The sequence below is a fragment of the Rutilus rutilus genome (genome assembly GCF_951802725.1).
Source record: "Rutilus rutilus genome assembly, chromosome: 1".
In the NCBI taxonomy this organism is placed as follows: domain Eukaryota; kingdom Metazoa; phylum Chordata; class Actinopteri; order Cypriniformes; family Leuciscidae; genus Rutilus; species Rutilus rutilus.
Genome location: NC_140209.1, coordinates 22,077,975 through 22,095,712, shown reverse-complemented (window position 1 = coordinate 22,095,712; position 17,738 = coordinate 22,077,975). Strand labels below are relative to the sequence as shown.

The 17,738-nt window shown below is 42.4% G+C and overlaps 1 protein-coding gene across 1 annotated transcript; it reads left to right on the top strand.

The window, feature by feature from the left end:
• Positions 1-200: 200 nt before the first annotated feature.
• Positions 201-17,085, top strand: LOC311304350 (interferon-induced very large GTPase 1-like; the record flags this gene model as incomplete). The annotated part of the gene is made up of 3 exons (XM_084431310.1): positions 201-891; positions 1,019-2,697; positions 12,373-17,085. The coding sequence occupies exons 1-3, from the start codon at positions 792-794 to the stop codon at positions 17,083-17,085; spliced, it is 6,492 nt and encodes a 2,163-aa protein (XP_084287436.1). The 5' UTR covers positions 201-791.
• Positions 17,086-17,738: the final 653 nt, after the last annotated feature.

Below are 17,738 nucleotides of genomic sequence, written 5' to 3'. Positions count from 1 at the left end.
GATGATACTGAATCCCAAATTTCTCAAAAATCAAGCATATAAAGGGAAAATAAAATTGGTCACAGTATAGAGCCCTGTGGAACCCCACACACAGGTGCAATGGAAGAAAAATAATCCCCTAAACTGACTGAAAAAATCCTATCTTTCAAATAGGAAGAGAACCATTTCAGGGCTAAGCCCTGAATACCAACATTAAATCCTGCAGTACATAAAGCAAGATTGGTTTGATATTTTTAAAGATGATTCAAAGTAAAATAAGTTGAACAAATATCGATTTTATGTCCATCTTGATCTATTTTTCATCACTGAAATAATATTATGTCAGGGTGCAAACCTGATGAAGAAAAAAATAATGTTAAGTTTTAACCTTGATTCCATGTTGGTCCACACAAAAGAGGGTCAAACACGGACTGTTTCAGTTAACCCCATAAAAACACCAAAATAATGATGTTCAGGGATTAAAAAAAAAAAAAAAAAAAACAGTCCCAAACATCATAACTTCAAATAAGACAACATGACCTCAGAGCTATACATGCCTCTACAAAAAACTTCAACATTGCCTAAAACAAATGTCAATCTTCAAACTCGCATACCATGTCAAGCTCAAACCTGCCAAGGTATGTGATTTTCTCTCTCTGTATATTTTCTCTCTCTCCATTTTTCTCTCTCTGTATTTTACCCAGATAGCAGATGAACACTGAACATTGTCAGCAGCTTTTAATGTGTGACTTCTCAAACAGTAACTGAAACCTCACGGATCTGTTTCTCCTCTGACATGTTTTGGCTTTAGTATGGATTCGGTGGGAGTGAATGCAATTGAAACAGCAGCTCTTGGGAGACCCTTCCAGCTCGGCATGCTGTACGACTGCAGAAAGGACATGTTAATACCAGGTACCAAAATATAACATTATCACAGATTCAATATATTACTATGATTTAATGAAAACTATTTTCTGATGTGAAATGCGATTATAATAAATTCACTGTTGAGAGTTAAAACACAATTTTTCTGTTACAGGTATTAGACTTTGGAATAAAGAGCAGCTGCAGCAGAATATTTGCTCTCGTGCCCAAATTAATACAGGATTCAATGTTACATCTTTAGACTCCATTCAGGACAAATCTAAATTACTGAATATTGACGGTGGGCTCAAACTGAGTCTTTTAGGTGATCTCATCCATGTTAGTGGAGCAGCAAAATATCTCAAAGACACCAAGACATCTTTCAAACAGCAGAGACTGACGCTACATTATCATTCAACCAGCAGGTTTGAAGAACTGACCGTGAATCATTTGCCTTCTGGAGATATTCCTGACGATGATAATGACATTGCTACACATGTAGTGACAGCAATACTATATGGAGCAGATGCCTGCTTTGTGTTTGACAGACAAGTTTCTTCAAACGAGAACAAAAAATCAGTAAAAGGAGAAGTAAAAGTGGCTCTTGAGAAACTGCAGGGCATCATATCCGTGGGTGCAAATGCTAATCTAAGTGTGAATCACAGTCAGCAAACTGCAGTCAAAAAATTCACTTGTACATTTTATGGCGACTTCCAGCTACCGTCTAACCCGATCTCTTTTGAAGATGCGTTGAAGGTTTTTGCTGATCTTCCAAAACTGCTGAAAGAAAACCAAGAGCTGGCGGTTCCACTGAGAGTTTGGCTTTATCCTCTGGACAAACTTCACTCAAGAGCTTCAAAACTTCATAAAGACATCAGCATGGACCTAATCATGGAGATTGAATCAGTGACTGAGAGTTTAAATACAACAGAGATGAAATGCAGTGACCTTCTGAAAGACTCGCCTGCTCTGACTTTTGCTGCATTTCATGATAAAATTCTGCACATGAAGCACAACTGCTACAAGTACAAGTTGAGACTCATGAAGACACTCGGCTCTCTGCTGCCAAACATCCGTGGGAATGTGATGAAGGAAACTGCACTGAATGATCTTCTACAAGAACATGATGAATCTCCATTTAGAGGAAGTAATCTTGCAGAATGGCTGAATGAAAGAGAAAGAGAGTCTGAAATCATTAAAACAATCCTCAGACAGTTGAAAAACGTTGAGGTAAAAGACAACATTGATCTCATCAAGATGGATCTGGAGGTCGGGAATCTAGTCAGTTACACATTCACATCACTGAACTGCTCAGATGTGCTTCTTCAACAAACTGCCTATCTGAGTCCTTCAACACAAGGAGAAACGGATGGGAAGAGCCTTGATTTCAAGCAAAAGTCTTGGCTAACTCCTGAGATCCAAAATACCATGAGGAGCAACTTGAAGATATTTAAGAAGTTGATCAATTTAAATAGCTGTAAACAAGACAGATTCATTGTGTCCTCAAAGGAAATGGAGAATCATCCCGGATCCTGCATTATTCTGTACGGAAGTGAATGTGATGAAGTTGTTTGCTTTACTTCTCCATCCAAACCAGCCTGTCCAATCACTGAAGAGGTCAAAGGTCAGAGTGTGGTTCTGAAGGTTCCTCCATCATGTCCTGCTACAGAGGAGCTCAGATTACTGTACAAACCGAAGCATGACACAGTCTGGAGATCTGAACCTGTGCTGAAGGATCAACACACAGTTACTCTGACTGATCTGAGACCAGGAACTGAGTATGACATCAAGTGTGCAGCGGTGGGGAAACTCAACTATACCGTAGAGAGTGACTTAATCAAAGTTACCACAGAGGTATGATGATCATTCATCAAATATCACCTGGCAATAAATACATTAAGTAACTTTACAGAAATATTTTTACTTACTCTTATTGCAACTTCAATGACTTAAAGGTACAATATGTAAGAATTTGTATCAAAATGTCCTGTATCAATACTATCCTAAATGTCTCCAAGAATTTGTCAATTCAGAGAAATTCACAATTTTAAATAGTACCCGTCCCTTGTCACTTGTCGCCTGTCACTGACGTAATATCCGCATTATCCCTGGTTTCCGCTCCTACTGCCATAGTAACCTTGGCGACAGATGTGGACAACTGCGTAATTGTTTAGCGGCACGCGGTTGTTGTTTCGTTCAAACATTATAGATCATGGCAAGCAAACTTTGGGACAAAATGTGAAATAAAACGTGGATCAATATCGGCGTGGTGTTTTCGAGATGTCGAGAGCTTCGCGACAAACTTGGACTTGACAGAGACGCCGCTCTTGCATGTACTTTAGTAGACAGGTGAACAAATGTACATAAAACGAATCAATGTTATATGGCTCAACATGATATGAAATGTTAGAAAATGATCAGTATGGTATTCTAATGTTGACCAAGCTTTCTGCTAGTCTCATATAGCCAACATACTAACACACAGAATAACATAACTTTCAACACACTCAAATGCTGTTTAGTATGATAGTGTAACATTAGATCAAGTGAAACAACGCTGCGTTACCTCAAGTTTAATTCGTCAAATAAACTGACCTGTGTGATTATGACCTGTGTTAATTTCGTCAGACGAGACGAGACGAAATATGTTCGTCAACGACCTTTTTTTTCATGACTAAGACGAGACGATGGCAAGACTGCACCACTGTCCAAAATCGCTGACTAAGACTAAATTAACATGCATTATTGTTGACGAAAAAAGACGAGACGAAAATGTTTTGCATAAAATAAAAACTAAGATAAAATCTCTCTTCATTTTCGTCTACAATTGTCTCTGCTTTTTCATCAGCTGTTAACGTAAACGTTACACCTTTAAAATATTCAGAACGAGTTCGGATCCCGCTTATTACATTTCTACCTACCAAACAAATCAATAATTTGAGACAAAATTGATTTAAAAACGATTGTATTGCTTCCGCTAAAGAAAATAGTGCGCTCCGTCTCTATGGTTAGAATCCTGTGTGTTCATGGCAACGCTCTGTTTTTCATGGCAACGGTGTGTTATAGTTAGCAGCGGTCTGTTATCAAGAAATAAAATAGTGTGTGCATAGAATGTCACGGAATGGTAAATGAGAGTCGAGGATACAAATGCAGAGTTAATTTATTAGTGACATGCAGGTACGGTACAAACACAAAAACTCAGGAACTCCAGGAAACAAGAAAGACGGACAACGAACCAGCACAAGACTACAAACACAAGGAGGCTAAATAGGGGAACAAACAAAGGAGGGTAACGAGACAGACAGGAGGGACAAATAAACCAATAATCAGATAACAAGATGGGAGGGGCTAGACAATAGACACGAGCACATGGCCCAAAATAACAAAACACCCATGTGCAGCACAAGACAGGACAGGCATGTGACATAGAAAGAATTCGTCCACACGCCGCTAAAAAAAAAAAAACAAGTCTTGCAGAATGGCTGAATGAAAGAGAAAGAGAGTCTGAAATCATTAAAACAATCCTCAGACAGTTGAAAAACGTTGAGGTAAAAGACAACATTGATCTCATCAAGATGGATCTGGAGGTTCCTCCATCATGTCCTGCTACAGAGGAGCTCAGATTACTGTACAAACCGAAGCATGACACAGTCTGGAGATCTGAACCTGTGCTGAAGGATCAACACACAGTTACTCTGACTGATCTGAGACCAGGAACTGAGTATGACATCAAGTGTGCAGCGGTGGGGAAACTCAACTATACCGTAGAGAGTGACTTAATCAAAGTTACCACAGAGGTATGATGATCATTCATCAAATATCACCTGGCAATAAATACATTAAGTAACTTTACAGAAATATTTTTACTTACTCTTATTGCAACTTCAATGACTTAAAGGTACAATATGTAAGAATTTGTATCAAAATGTCCTGTATCAATACTATCCTAAATGTCTCCAAGAATTTGTCAATTCAGAGAAATTCACAATTTTAAATAGTACCCGTCCCTTGTCACTTGTCGCCTGTCACTGACGTAATATCCGCATTATCCCTGGTTTCCGCTCCTACTGCCATAGTAACCTTGGCGACAGATGTGGACAACTGCGTAATTGTTTAGCGGCACGCGGTTGTTGTTTCGTTCAAACATTATAGATCATGGCAAGCAAACTTTGGGACAAAATGTGAAATAAAACGTGGATCAATATCGGCGTGGTGTTTTCGAGATGTCGAGAGCTTCGCGACAAACTTGGACTTGACAGAGACGCCGCTCTTGCATGTACTTTAGTAGACAGGTGAACAAATGTACATAAAACGAATCAATGTTATATGGCTCAACATGATATGAAATGTTAGAAAATGATCAGTATGGTATTCTAATGTTGACCAAGCTTTCTGCTAGTCTCATATAGCCAACATACTAACACACAGAATAACATAACTTTCAACACACTCAAATGCTGTTTAGTATGATAGTGTAACATTAGATCAAGTGAAACAACGCTGCGTTACCTCAAGTTTAATTCGTCAAATAAACTGACCTGTGTGATTATGACCTGTGTTAATTTCGTCAGACGAGACGAGACGAAATATGTTCGTCAACGACCTTTTTTTTCATGACTAAGACGAGACGATGGCAAGACTGCACCACTGTCCAAAATCGCTGACTAAGACTAAATTAACATGCATTATTGTTGACGAAAAAAGACGAGACGAAAATGTTTTGCATAAAATAAAAACTAAGATAAAATCTCTCTTCATTTTCGTCTACAATTGTCTCTGCTTTTTCATCAGCTGTTAACGTAAACGTTACACCTTTAAAATATTCAGAACGAGTTCGGATCCCGCTTATTACATTTCTACCTACCAAACAAATCAATAATTTGAGACAAAATTGATTTAAAAACGATTGTATTGCTTCCGCTAAAGAAAATAGTGCGCTCCGTCTCTATGGTTAGAATCCTGTGTGTTCATGGCAACGCTCTGTTTTTCATGGCAACGGTGTGTTATAGTTAGCAGCGGTCTGTTATCAAGAAATAAAATAGTGTGTGCATAGAATGTCACGGAATGGTAAATGAGAGTCGAGGATACAAATGCAGAGTTAATTTATTAGTGACATGCAGGTACGGTACAAACACAAAAACTCAGGAACTCCAGGAAACAAGAAAGACGGACAACGAACCAGCACAAGACTACAAACACAAGGAGGCTAAATAGGGGAACAAACAAAGGAGGGTAACGAGACAGACAGGAGGGACAAATAAACCAATAATCAGATAACAAGATGGGAGGGGCTAGACAATAGACACGAGCACATGGCCCAAAATAACAAAACACCCATGTGCAGCACAAGACAGGACAGGCATGTGACATAGAAAGAATTCGTCCACACGCCGCTAAAAAAAAAAAAAAAAAAAAAAAAAAAAAAAGGGACGGGAGGGACAGACCAGGGCGGGACGGGAGGGACAGACCAGGGCGGGACGGGAGGGACAGACCAGGGCGGGACGGGAGGGACAGACCAGGGCGGGACAAGGGGAATAGATAGTTCAGAAGGCCAGGGAGGCACACAAAGTTCGGGAGTCCAGGGCGGAGCAGACAGTCCATCGGGCGGCCAGGGCGAAGACGACAGTCCATCTGGCGGCCAGGGCGGAGACGACAGTCCATCTGGCGGCCAGGGTGGAGACGACCCCTCGGGCGGCCAGGGCGGAGACGACCCCTCGGGCGGCCAGGGCGGAGACGACCCCTCGGGCGGCCAGGGCGGAGACGACCCCTCGGGCGGCCAGGGCGGAGACGACCCCTCGGGCGGCCAGGGAACAGGCACCGGCTCAGGAACAGACACCACCGGCTCAGACACCACCGGCTCAGGAACAGATACCACCGGCTCAGGAACAGACACCACCGGTTCAGACACCACCAGTTCAGGAACAGATACCACCGGCCCAGGAACAGACACCACCGGCTCAGGAACAGATACCACCGGCTCAGGAACAGACACCACCGGCTCAGGAACTGGAACTGGCACCACCGACTCAGGAACAGGAACTGGCACCATCGACTCAGGCACTGGAACTGGCACCACCGACTCAGGCACTGGAACTGGCACCACCGACTCAGGCACTGGAACTGGCACCACTGGAACTGGCACTGGAACTGGCACCAATGGCTCAGGGACTGGAACTGGCACCACCGGCTCAGGCCATGGAACTGGCACCACCGGCTCAGGCACTGGAACTGGCACCACCGGCTCAGGCACTGGAACTGGCACCACCGGCTCAGGCACTGGAACTGGCACCACCGGCTTAGGCACTGGAACTGGCACCACTGGAACTGGCACTGGAACTGGCACCAATGGCTCAGGGACTGGAACTGGCACCACCGGCTCAGGCCATGGAACTGGCACCACCGGCTCAGGCACTGGAACTGGCACCACCGGCTCAGGCACTGGAACTGGCACCACCGGCTTAGGCACTGGAACTGGCACCACCGGAACTGGCACTGGAACTGGCACCACCAGAACTGGCACTGGAACCGGCACCAACGGCTCAGGCACTGGAACTGGCACCACTGGAACTGGCACTGGAACTGGCACCACCGGCTCAGGCTCAGGAACAGACGCCACCGGCTCAGGCTCAGGAACAGACACCACCGGCTCAGGCTCAGGAACAGACACCACCGGCTCAGGCTCAGGAACAGACACCACCGGTTCAAACACTGGAATTGGCACCACTGGAACTGGCACTGGAACTGGCACCACCGGCTCAGGCTCAGGAACAGACGCCACCGGCTCAGAAACAGACACCACCGGCTCAGGCTCAGGAACAGACACCTCCGGCTCAGGCTCAGGAACAGACACCACCGGCTCAGGCTCAGGAACAGACACCACCGGCTCAGGCTCAGGAACAGACACCACCGGCTCAGGCTCAGGAACAGACACCACCGGCTCAGGCTCAGGAACAGACACAGGCTCGACGGCGGCCATCTTGTCAGGGGACACAGGCTCGGCAGGCGTGACGTGAACAGGCTCGGCAGCGGCCTTCTTGTCCGAAGACACAGGCTCGGCAGGCGTGACGTGAACAGGCCATGGCAGGACTGATGATAGGGAATTCTGGGGCCACCGGAACTGGGACCACCGGAACTGGGACCACCGGAACTGGGACCACCGGAACTGGGACCACTGGACTCGGGACCACCGAAACAGTTATGGAGGGAGCCTTTCTCCTCCTCCTGTGTTTCGGGACCACCGGAACTGGGACCACTGGAACTGGGACCACCGGAACTGGGACCACCGGAACTGGGACCACCGGAACTGGGACCACCGGAACTGGGACCACCGGACTCGGGACCACCGGACTCGGGACCACCGGAACAGTTACGGAGGGAGCCTTTCTCCTCCTACTGTGTTTCGGGACCACAGGAACTGGGACCACCGGACTCGGGACCACCGGACTCGGGACCACCGGACTCGGGACCACCGGACTCGGGACCACCGGAACTGGGACCACCGGAACAGGCACAGAGGAAGTCTTCCTACCTCTCCTCCGTTTCGGGACCAGCGACGAAGGCTTTCCCTTCCACTGACTGCCATCTGCCGATACTCACCTCTTCCAAAGTCCTTTGAGCGCATCTGGAAAAGTACTCCAACAAGGAAATAGAGGCTCCTTCTCCCTCTCCCTGAGGAAAAATCTCACTCCGCTGTATCCACATACTTGGCTGGTTCGTTCTGTCACGGAATGGTAAACGAGAGTCGAGGATACAAATGCAGAGTTAATTTATTAGTGACATGCAGGTACGGTACAAACACAAAAACTCAGGAACTCCAGGAAACAAGAAAGACGGACAACGAACCAGCACAAGACTACAAACACAAGGAGGCTAAATAGGGGAACAAACAAAGGAGGGTAACGAGACAGACAGGTGGGACAAATAAACCAATAATCAGATAACAAGATGGGTGGGGCTAGACAATAGACACGAGCACATGGCCCAAAATAACAAAACACCCATGTGCAGCACAAGACAGGACAGGCATGTGACATAGAAAGAATTCGTCCACACGCCGCTAAAAAAAAAAAAAAAAATCCTGAGCGCAAGTCCACCGTCTAGGCAGGCTTTTTGTGTTAAATTATATTTCCTGTCGCTGCGCAGGCTCTTTTATTGTACATGACAGCTTATGTCCCGATGACCAGTCCGTTGCATTACGATTAAAAGCAGTATCAATAAAGTAAAAAATGTGATGTGCAGTCAAGCTCGAGTCCTAAATCAGAATTTGAAAACCAGACACGTTTAACATTTGCATTCAACAAAAATCATTCAACAAGTGTATTTTGTCAGGTAATTATGACATTTAACCAATGTTTGAGATATGTGAAACACTTTTTTTACTGAAATGTTTATCAGTAATAATCTCAGTAATAATGTGTTATTAAAAAAAAGACTAAAATTTTTTGACTAAAACTAGACTAAAATATATTGAGTTCTTTTTTGACTAAAACTAGACTAAAATTAAAAGACTTTTAGTCGACTAAACCTTGACTAATGGCGCTTTTCCATTAACAGTACCAGCTCGACTCGACTCGGCTCGGCTCGGCTCAGCTCGCTTTTTGCTCCGTTTTCCATTGCAGATAGTACTTCCACAATAGTACCTGGTCGTCATAGCAACGCCGCAGGAAACTGCCGTGACTTAATCTTCTACGCAAGACGCGCGAGACACACCCACTACCCACACACACAGGACAATGGAGGAAATCGAGTGTATGCTGTTTTTGGATGTTTTTGTTTTTGTTTTTGCTGTTTTTTATTCAGGATACTCCGTCTGGAGCGTGGAATGATGACGCAGTGAATAGTGACGATTCTCTCTGACCAATCAGCAGTCTGCCGTGTTTTCACGTCACATTTTAGTATCGCCTCAGCTCGCTTAGAACCTCGCCGGAGGTGGTACGAAAAAAAGTACCTGGAAGCAGGTACAGGTACAACATTTACACAGTGGAAAACAAACAAACAAAGCCGAGTCGAGTCGAGTCGAGTCGAGTCGAGGCGAGCTGGTACTGTGTAGTGGAAAAGCGCCATAAGATACCTTGAGTTTTCTTTTGACCAAAACTAGACTAAAATGACGAGACTTTTAGTCGACTAAAACTTGACTAACAAAAAAAGATATGTGAATGACTAAATATGACTAAAACTAACAAGGACATTTGGCACAAGACTAAGACTAAGACTAAATTAAAAATAGGTGACGAAATTAACACTACTGTGTGAGTAGTAATTCAGCACTTGCGGGTAGATCGGTAGAATGAAATGTCCTCATTCCTTTACGCGGATCTCGCGTGTGGCGCTGATATCTGTCTCATTAGCAGTCGTGCCCAGCTTCATACCACTGTCATGTTAAAAGCATCAATGTTATCACTCATCCATAAACATTATTAGATCCATCTGCATGACGGCAAGTTCCATGATTCTGCTTATTCACTGCGTCATCAATCTACACCTTTGTTATTGTAAGATGTTAGCGACCTCTAGCAGCAAAAAAAAATTACATATTGTAGCTATATATATCTATATGTTCATTAGAATCAAGTGCGTTTTTTAGCAAAGTACAAATAACCTAGTAGTTAAAAGTTTAGTTTATTCAAAAATGAAAATTATTTCATTAATTACTCGCTCTCATATCATTTCCAACCCGCAAGGCTTTCGTTCATTTTTGGAACACAAATGAAGATCTTTTTGATGAAATCTCTGTCCCTCCGCAACTGACACTTTGACGCTTCAAAAAATTCATAAAGAGATCGTAAAACTAATCCATTAGAATCGAACTGTTTAGTACAAATTTTCTGAAGAGACACAATCACTTTATATGATGAAAATATTTAATTTAGGCTTTTATTCTCATATAAACATTTATCAACTCACACATCACTCTCCACCATTAAGCTGGTGTGTGGTGCGCGTTCTGGCGCATTATGGCTGCCGTCGCATCTTCAGATTCCCCCCTTCCATGTAAAGTACTTTGAGTGCCGAAAAAAGTGCATATAAATGTAATGAGTTATGATAATAATTATTATTTGTGGTAAACGGAAGCTCAAGCATGTTCACATGTTGTGCGTGGTTCATTCTCGTGTGTTACGCAGCACATTTGAGCTCCTTCAAGAAGTAATGAGGTTCATTCTCGTGTTACGCAGCACGTTTGAGCTTCAGCAAGAACCAATGAGGTTCATTCTCGTGTTACGCAACATGTTTGAGCTTCAGCAAGACCCAATGAGGTTCATTCTCGTGTTACGCAGCATGTTTGAGCTTCAGCAAGAACCAATGAGGGTCATTCTCGTGTTACGCAGCACGTTTGAGCTTCAGCAAGAACCAATGAGGTTCATTCTCGTGTTACGCAGCACGTTTGAGCTTTAGCAAGAACCAATGAGGGTCATTCTCGTGTTACGCAGCACGTTTGAGCTTCAGCAAGACCCAATGAGTTTCATTCTCGTGTTACGCAGCACGTTTGAGCTTCAGCAAGAACCAATGAGGTTCATTCTCATGTTACTCGGCACGTTTGAGCTTCAGCAAGACCCAATGAGTTTCATTCTCGTGTTACGCAGCACGTTTGAGCTTCAGCAAGAACCAATGAGGTTCATTCTCGTGTTACGCAGATCTGCCGCAAGAACCAATGAGGTTCATTCTCGTGTTACGCAGCACGTTTAAGCTTCCACAAGACCCAATGAGTTTCATTCTCGTGTTACGCAGCACGTTTGAGCTTCTGCAAGAACCAATGAGGTTCATTCTCGTGTTACGCAGATCTGCCGCAAGAACCAATGAGGTTCATTCTCGTGTTACGCAGCACGTTTAAGCTTCCACAAGAACCAGTGAGGTTCATTTTCGTGTTACGCGGCACAATTAAGCTTACGTAAGAACCAATGAGGTTAATTCTTGTTACGCAGCACGTTTGAGCTTCTGCAAGAACCAATGAGGTTCATTACCGTGTTATGCAGTACGTTTGAGCTTCTGCAAGACCAATGAGGTTCATTCTGGTGTTACACACCACATTTGAGCTTCCACAAGAACCAATGAGGTTCATTACCGTGTTATGCAGTACGTTTGAGCTTCCACAAGACCCAATGAGGTTCAGTCTCGTATTACGCAGCACGTTTGAGCTTCCACAAGAACCAATGAGGTTCATTCTTGTGTGTTACACAGCACGTGTGTTACGAGAATGAACCTCATTTCAATCTGTTCATCATATAAAGCGATCAAGTCTCTTCAGGAAATTTGGACTTAACCGCTCAACTCATATAGAATTTTTTTTTTTTATAATCTCTTTAATTAACTTTTTGAAGTGTCAAAGTGTCAGTTGCGTAGCTGTCAATGGACGGATTTCATCAAAAAAATCTTCATTTGTGTTCCAAAGATGAACAGAAGTCGTACAGATTTGGCACAACTTTAGGGTGAGTAATACAATTACAGAATTTTATTTTTGTCTGAACTATTAAAGGTTGAGTACTGGAAAATACTTAATATAATAAATATCTCATTGTGTTTTTCTGTTAACAGAGAAAAAACAAGGACATTGGAACAGAGCAGAGCAGAGTAGAAAAAATATATAATCTATTTCACAGACTTCATCTTGAAGACAAGTACCACAATAAACTGAGACCTGCAGATGTTCTTCAGATATTTGCTCATTCACTGCAGTCCCATGAGTCTTGTGCTGAAGAGGAGCTGATTCAGACTTTCCTACAAAAACTACTGATGATGAACTACAGAGCAAGATACATTAAAACTAAAGAGAAAAACAAGGAAGACCACACTCAACAAATTAACAATCAATCATCTGAAGATGAAAGTGATATTTTTCATGAAATGTCTTTGTCTAGTAATGGAACAAGTCAGTCTCAGCGAATCCACCCGATGGATGTTCAGATGGCCGCGTTTCATTGTGCTGATGGTTTCCTGAAGCAGCTGATGGTCACTAAACTGTCCCAGTGTCAGTACGCTCTGCCTCTGCTTGTTCCTGATCCATTTACACAACAGATTGAGTTTCCTCTCTGGACATTCAGACAAATCAACAAGAACTGGAAGATGAGAAACATCAACAATGAAACCATCATTCAAATCCAGCCGATCTGCAATGCAAAAACTCCAATGGTGTCTTTCTTCAGGTTTGGCTCTGTGTCTTCATCCAAGTCTCAGCTGATGAACAGTCTGATCAATGAGAAACACAACACGTTCTTCCACAGGAACTGCCCAGGCAGCAGCAGAACCAGAGTCCTGATGGATGGAGTGGTGGAGATCACCTGGTTCTGCCCCTCTGGGACAAAAGATGATAAATTCAGTGACTGTGTTGCGTTCTGTAATCTACACGGTGATGCAGGAGATCATGAGAAACAGCTGCAGATCCTCACTGAAATGGCCTCAGTCAATGTTGTTCTTCTACCACAACTGGACAGGAATGACAAAAGTGAAGCAATAATACAAAACCTGTACAAGGACCAAAAGCCACTCATTTGCCTTTTTACTGAAAATGAATCTGCTGTAACTGAAGTAAAGAAAAGGAAATACAAGATTGGTCTAAGAGACAGAAATCATTCAGTTGTACTTGAAGAACTCAGTAGAACTATAAATGATTGTCTGTCAGAATCATCTTCCACTTTCAGACTTGAAGATGTGTCCAAACACTCAGACATCAGAGTAGATGAGGAAGATGATGAAGACTGCAGGAGAGGAAGAGAAGCAGCACAGCAGATGATGAGTTTACTGGAGAAGAAAGATCTGACAGAAATCAAAGAATCATTTCTGCCTCATCAGGGGAAACTGTGGCGTCAGTGGAGTCAGAAGAACAAAGAACTACATCGACCTCGAGCAAATGAGACAGAAATGGAAATCAGTAGAAAGAAAACAGAGATGAAGAAAATCCGTGAACAGCAGCATGAATCTGACATCAGGGAGTTTATTAAGATCTTTATTAAAGAAATGAACTCGCATGCTGCAAACAACATGTATTTTCTTAAATGGCTCAGAATCTTCCTGGATGAATATATCTCAGCTGACCTTTCTGATCTACATCACAAATACGATGAAATGTGGTCAACAGTCTTAAAACTGAAAGAGAATTTTTATCAATCTGAACAACTCAAAGCTGAACAAGCAGAACTTGAGAGAATATCTGAGGATCTTCAAGCTGCAGCCTTTGGTTTGGAGCACATCATGAGGGAGATCGGTCAGATCTATGAATCATGTTCATCTGTGAAGAAGAACAAGAAAGATCTGCAGTTTGACTTCTCTTCTCTCCCGAGTCTTGCAGCAGAGATGATGATCTCTGGATTTCCACTGGAGCTGATGGATGGAGATGCTGCTCATGTTCCTGTGATCTGGATCTCTGCTGTTCTAGATAAACTCATCCAGAAACTGGGAGAACAGAGAGTCTTTGTGCTGTCAATTTTAGGGCTTCAGAGCTCTGGGAAATCCACCATGCTGAATGCCATGTTTGGACTCCAGTTTGCCGTCAGTGCTGGCAGGCTCACCAGAGGAGCTTTCGTGCAGCTGGTCAAAGTCTCAGATGAGATGAAAACAGAGATGAACTTCGACTATATTCTGGTTGTTGATACTGAGGGTCTCCGTCCCCAAGAACTGGCTGGAAGGTCAACAAAAGATCATGATATTGAATTGGCAACATTTGTTGTTGGTCTTGCAAATCTGACCTTGATCAACATCTTCGGAGAAAACCCATCTGAGATGCAGGACATTCTTCAGATTGTTGTTCAGGCCTTCCTGAGGATGAAGAAGGTCAGACTGAATCCCAGCTGTGTGTTTGTGCATCAGAATGTCTCAGACGTCAAAGCTAGAGAGAAAAACATGGAGGGAAGGAGACGACTGCAGGAGACACTGGATAAGATGACAAAACTTGCTGCAGAAGAGGAAGACTATGATGCAGAATATTTCAGTGATGTCATTAGATTTGATGTTCAGAATGATGTGAAGTATTTTGCTCAGCTCTGGGAGGGCAGCCCACCCATGGCACCACCAAACCCTAAGTACTGTGAGAATATTCAAGAACTAAAGAAAACTATTATGTCTCATGCCTCAAAATCACATGGAATGATGCTGATAGACTTAAAAGATCGTATTAAAGATCTCTGTGAGGCATTACTGAAGGAACGGTTCATCTTCAGCTTCAGAACTGCTCTGGAGATTTCAGCCTACAGGAAACTGGAGACCGAATACAGCAAGTGGTCCTGGAGTCTTCACAGTGCCATGATGGAAATTGAGAACAAACTACACAACAAAATAGAAAATGAAGCAATTCATGAGGTTGAGGAAACTGATCTTCAAACAGAACTGAAAAAGACAAGTGAAGAGGTGAAAAAATCAGTGTCAGAATTCTTTGAGAAAGACACAGATGCAGAAATACTGATTCAGTGGAAATCATCATTTGACATAAAAATTTATGAGACTCAGGAAAACATTGTGAGAGAAACAAAGAGGAAATTAAATGAGATTCTTCAGCAGCAAAACCTGAAGAAAAAGATTGATGCTCAGAGGACAAATCATGAAAACACTCTCTATGAAAAGAGCAAAGAACTTGCCTTACAACTCAAAGACAAAGCAAATAATGAAGAAACACTGAAGAAAGAATTTGATTTGTGTTGGGAACAGAGTGTGAATAGGATTATCTCAGACACTCCTCCAATCAAAGACATTGACATAATGAGAGATGTGAGAGAGATCCTCAAAAACATCTATAGAAGTAGTCTTGTATACCATTGCAGTGAGAGCTGTGATATTTTTACTGTGTCAACATTCTCTCAATATGTTATTTTCAGAAAGTCCACAAAAACAGTTAAAGAAACATGTGGATTTGATCAAACTCTTTCTCCAGAAGATGAAGCTCAAATAAGATCATTAGTTACAGATGTTGCTCAGCAGACAGACAGAATGATTTCGTCATTTAACATTTCAAAGATGAGATACAACATCAGTTACATCCAACAACTCACAGATTACATCAAGAAGAGAGTAACAGAACATCAGAAAGGACCAGTGAATTATGTGTTCAAGATTGAATTCTTCATGGATTTGGTTCTTTCCATCTGTAAGAGAGCAAACAAGATGATCACTGACCAACACAGACTGTTCAAGGAAGCCAATGATCATGTTCTCTATTTGGAGAAGAAGAGAGAAGAATATTACAGTATTTTCCAGAAATACTGTCATGGAGCAACATCAGCTGCCATTTTTGGAGAGATCATCTGTCAGAAACTTAAAGAGCACATTGAGCAGAGTGTCTACAAGAAGACTGCCAGAGATCTGACAGATGAAATGATGAAAAACTGTGAATCACTGAATGGAAACAGATCAGATCTGGAGAAACACATCCTGAAGACACTGGCAGAAGAGGAGGATTTCAACAAATATATGAACTACATTCATAATACCAGAGATCACTTCAAGAGTTTCATCAGAGATGAAGTAAGTCGGTACATCAGTGAAAAGTTCAGTGACAGTGTTTTACCCAAAATGAAGGAGAACAATAAACTCCTGCAGCAGAAGATCATGAAAGCAGCACATGAATCTACTGAACATGTCCAAGTGAACAGAGGAGATGTTGGTTTGTGGTTGAAGAGATTCACACAGCAGCTCTCAGATGAGCTGATCTTCTCTGAAAAAGACCTCAGTGGAGTGAAACATGATGATGTTGATGATTTCATCCTCCTAAAAGATGTGATAAGAGAAGAACTTCCTCTTGTAATGTCCTATATGATCAGTAGATTCAACACAAAGACTTTTCCTGCAAAGCTGGACTATAAGTTCAGGCCAGATGAGATTCTGATTGATCACTTCTGTCAGTGCTGTTGGGGTCAGTGTCCATTTCGTAAAGACGTCTGCACCAACACCATAGAAAACCATCATGGAGATCACAGTTTTGCTTTCCACAGAGAGAGAGGAATGAATGTAAGGCATTTCCCTCAAGCACAGTATCTCTGTGCTGTTGTTTGCACAAAATTAGTGGCAAGTGATCAGGATTTCAATGCACCAGATGGAAAGTTCCCTTGTCGAGAATACAGAAGAGCAGGAGGAGTTTATGAAGACTTGAGCATCACCACTGATCTCTCTGAACTGCCCTACTGGAAGTGGTTTGTGTGTCGATTCCAAAAAGATCTGGAAAAACACTACAGTAAAACATCTGAGGGGAGTTTTAAGATATCAGATGAATGGAGAAAATACTCAAAACAGAATGCTATTGAGTGTTTGGGTCAATGCATCTAATGGGGCAGAGAGTGAATAGCCGGGCTAGTGCGAGACAGGCAGAGGTGGGAGTAAGTCACATGAACAAGTCACAAGTCTCAAGTCTTAACCTTCAAGTCTCAAGCAAGTCCAAGTCAATTTTGTGAAAAGCAAGTCAAGTCAAGTCATTAATTGAGTGATGATTGAGCATTATTGAAGACACCTGATGATAACAAGCAGAATCACTGAAGGAGAAAATATCAAATTGTAAGTTACCATTATGGCGATTTGTGTTTGCTTTAGTTGGGCTCTTGACCATTTTATGTTTACCTTAAATTTTGTTTGTCTGCTGTTATTGATTTATAACAGTCAAATGAACAAAGAAAAGTGTGATCTGATAGTGTTGGTTATGTTTTGACATAATCATGTTGTGAACCTTAAAAAGAAATTTATTGAGGTATCTTATCTTGATAATTACAGCAGCTCTGCCATTCTACAGCATATGATTATCAGTATTTTTCATAAAATTCAAAATATTTATTAAACATTGTTCTGATCAAAACACTTTCAAATGAATTTATTTAGAAACACAGATATCAATAATCAGCCTGTGAATCTCAACAATGGTGACAATAATAAAGCATGTTGCAGTGGCTGCCACCAATCACAACTCATTAATGGCTCCCATCATGCAT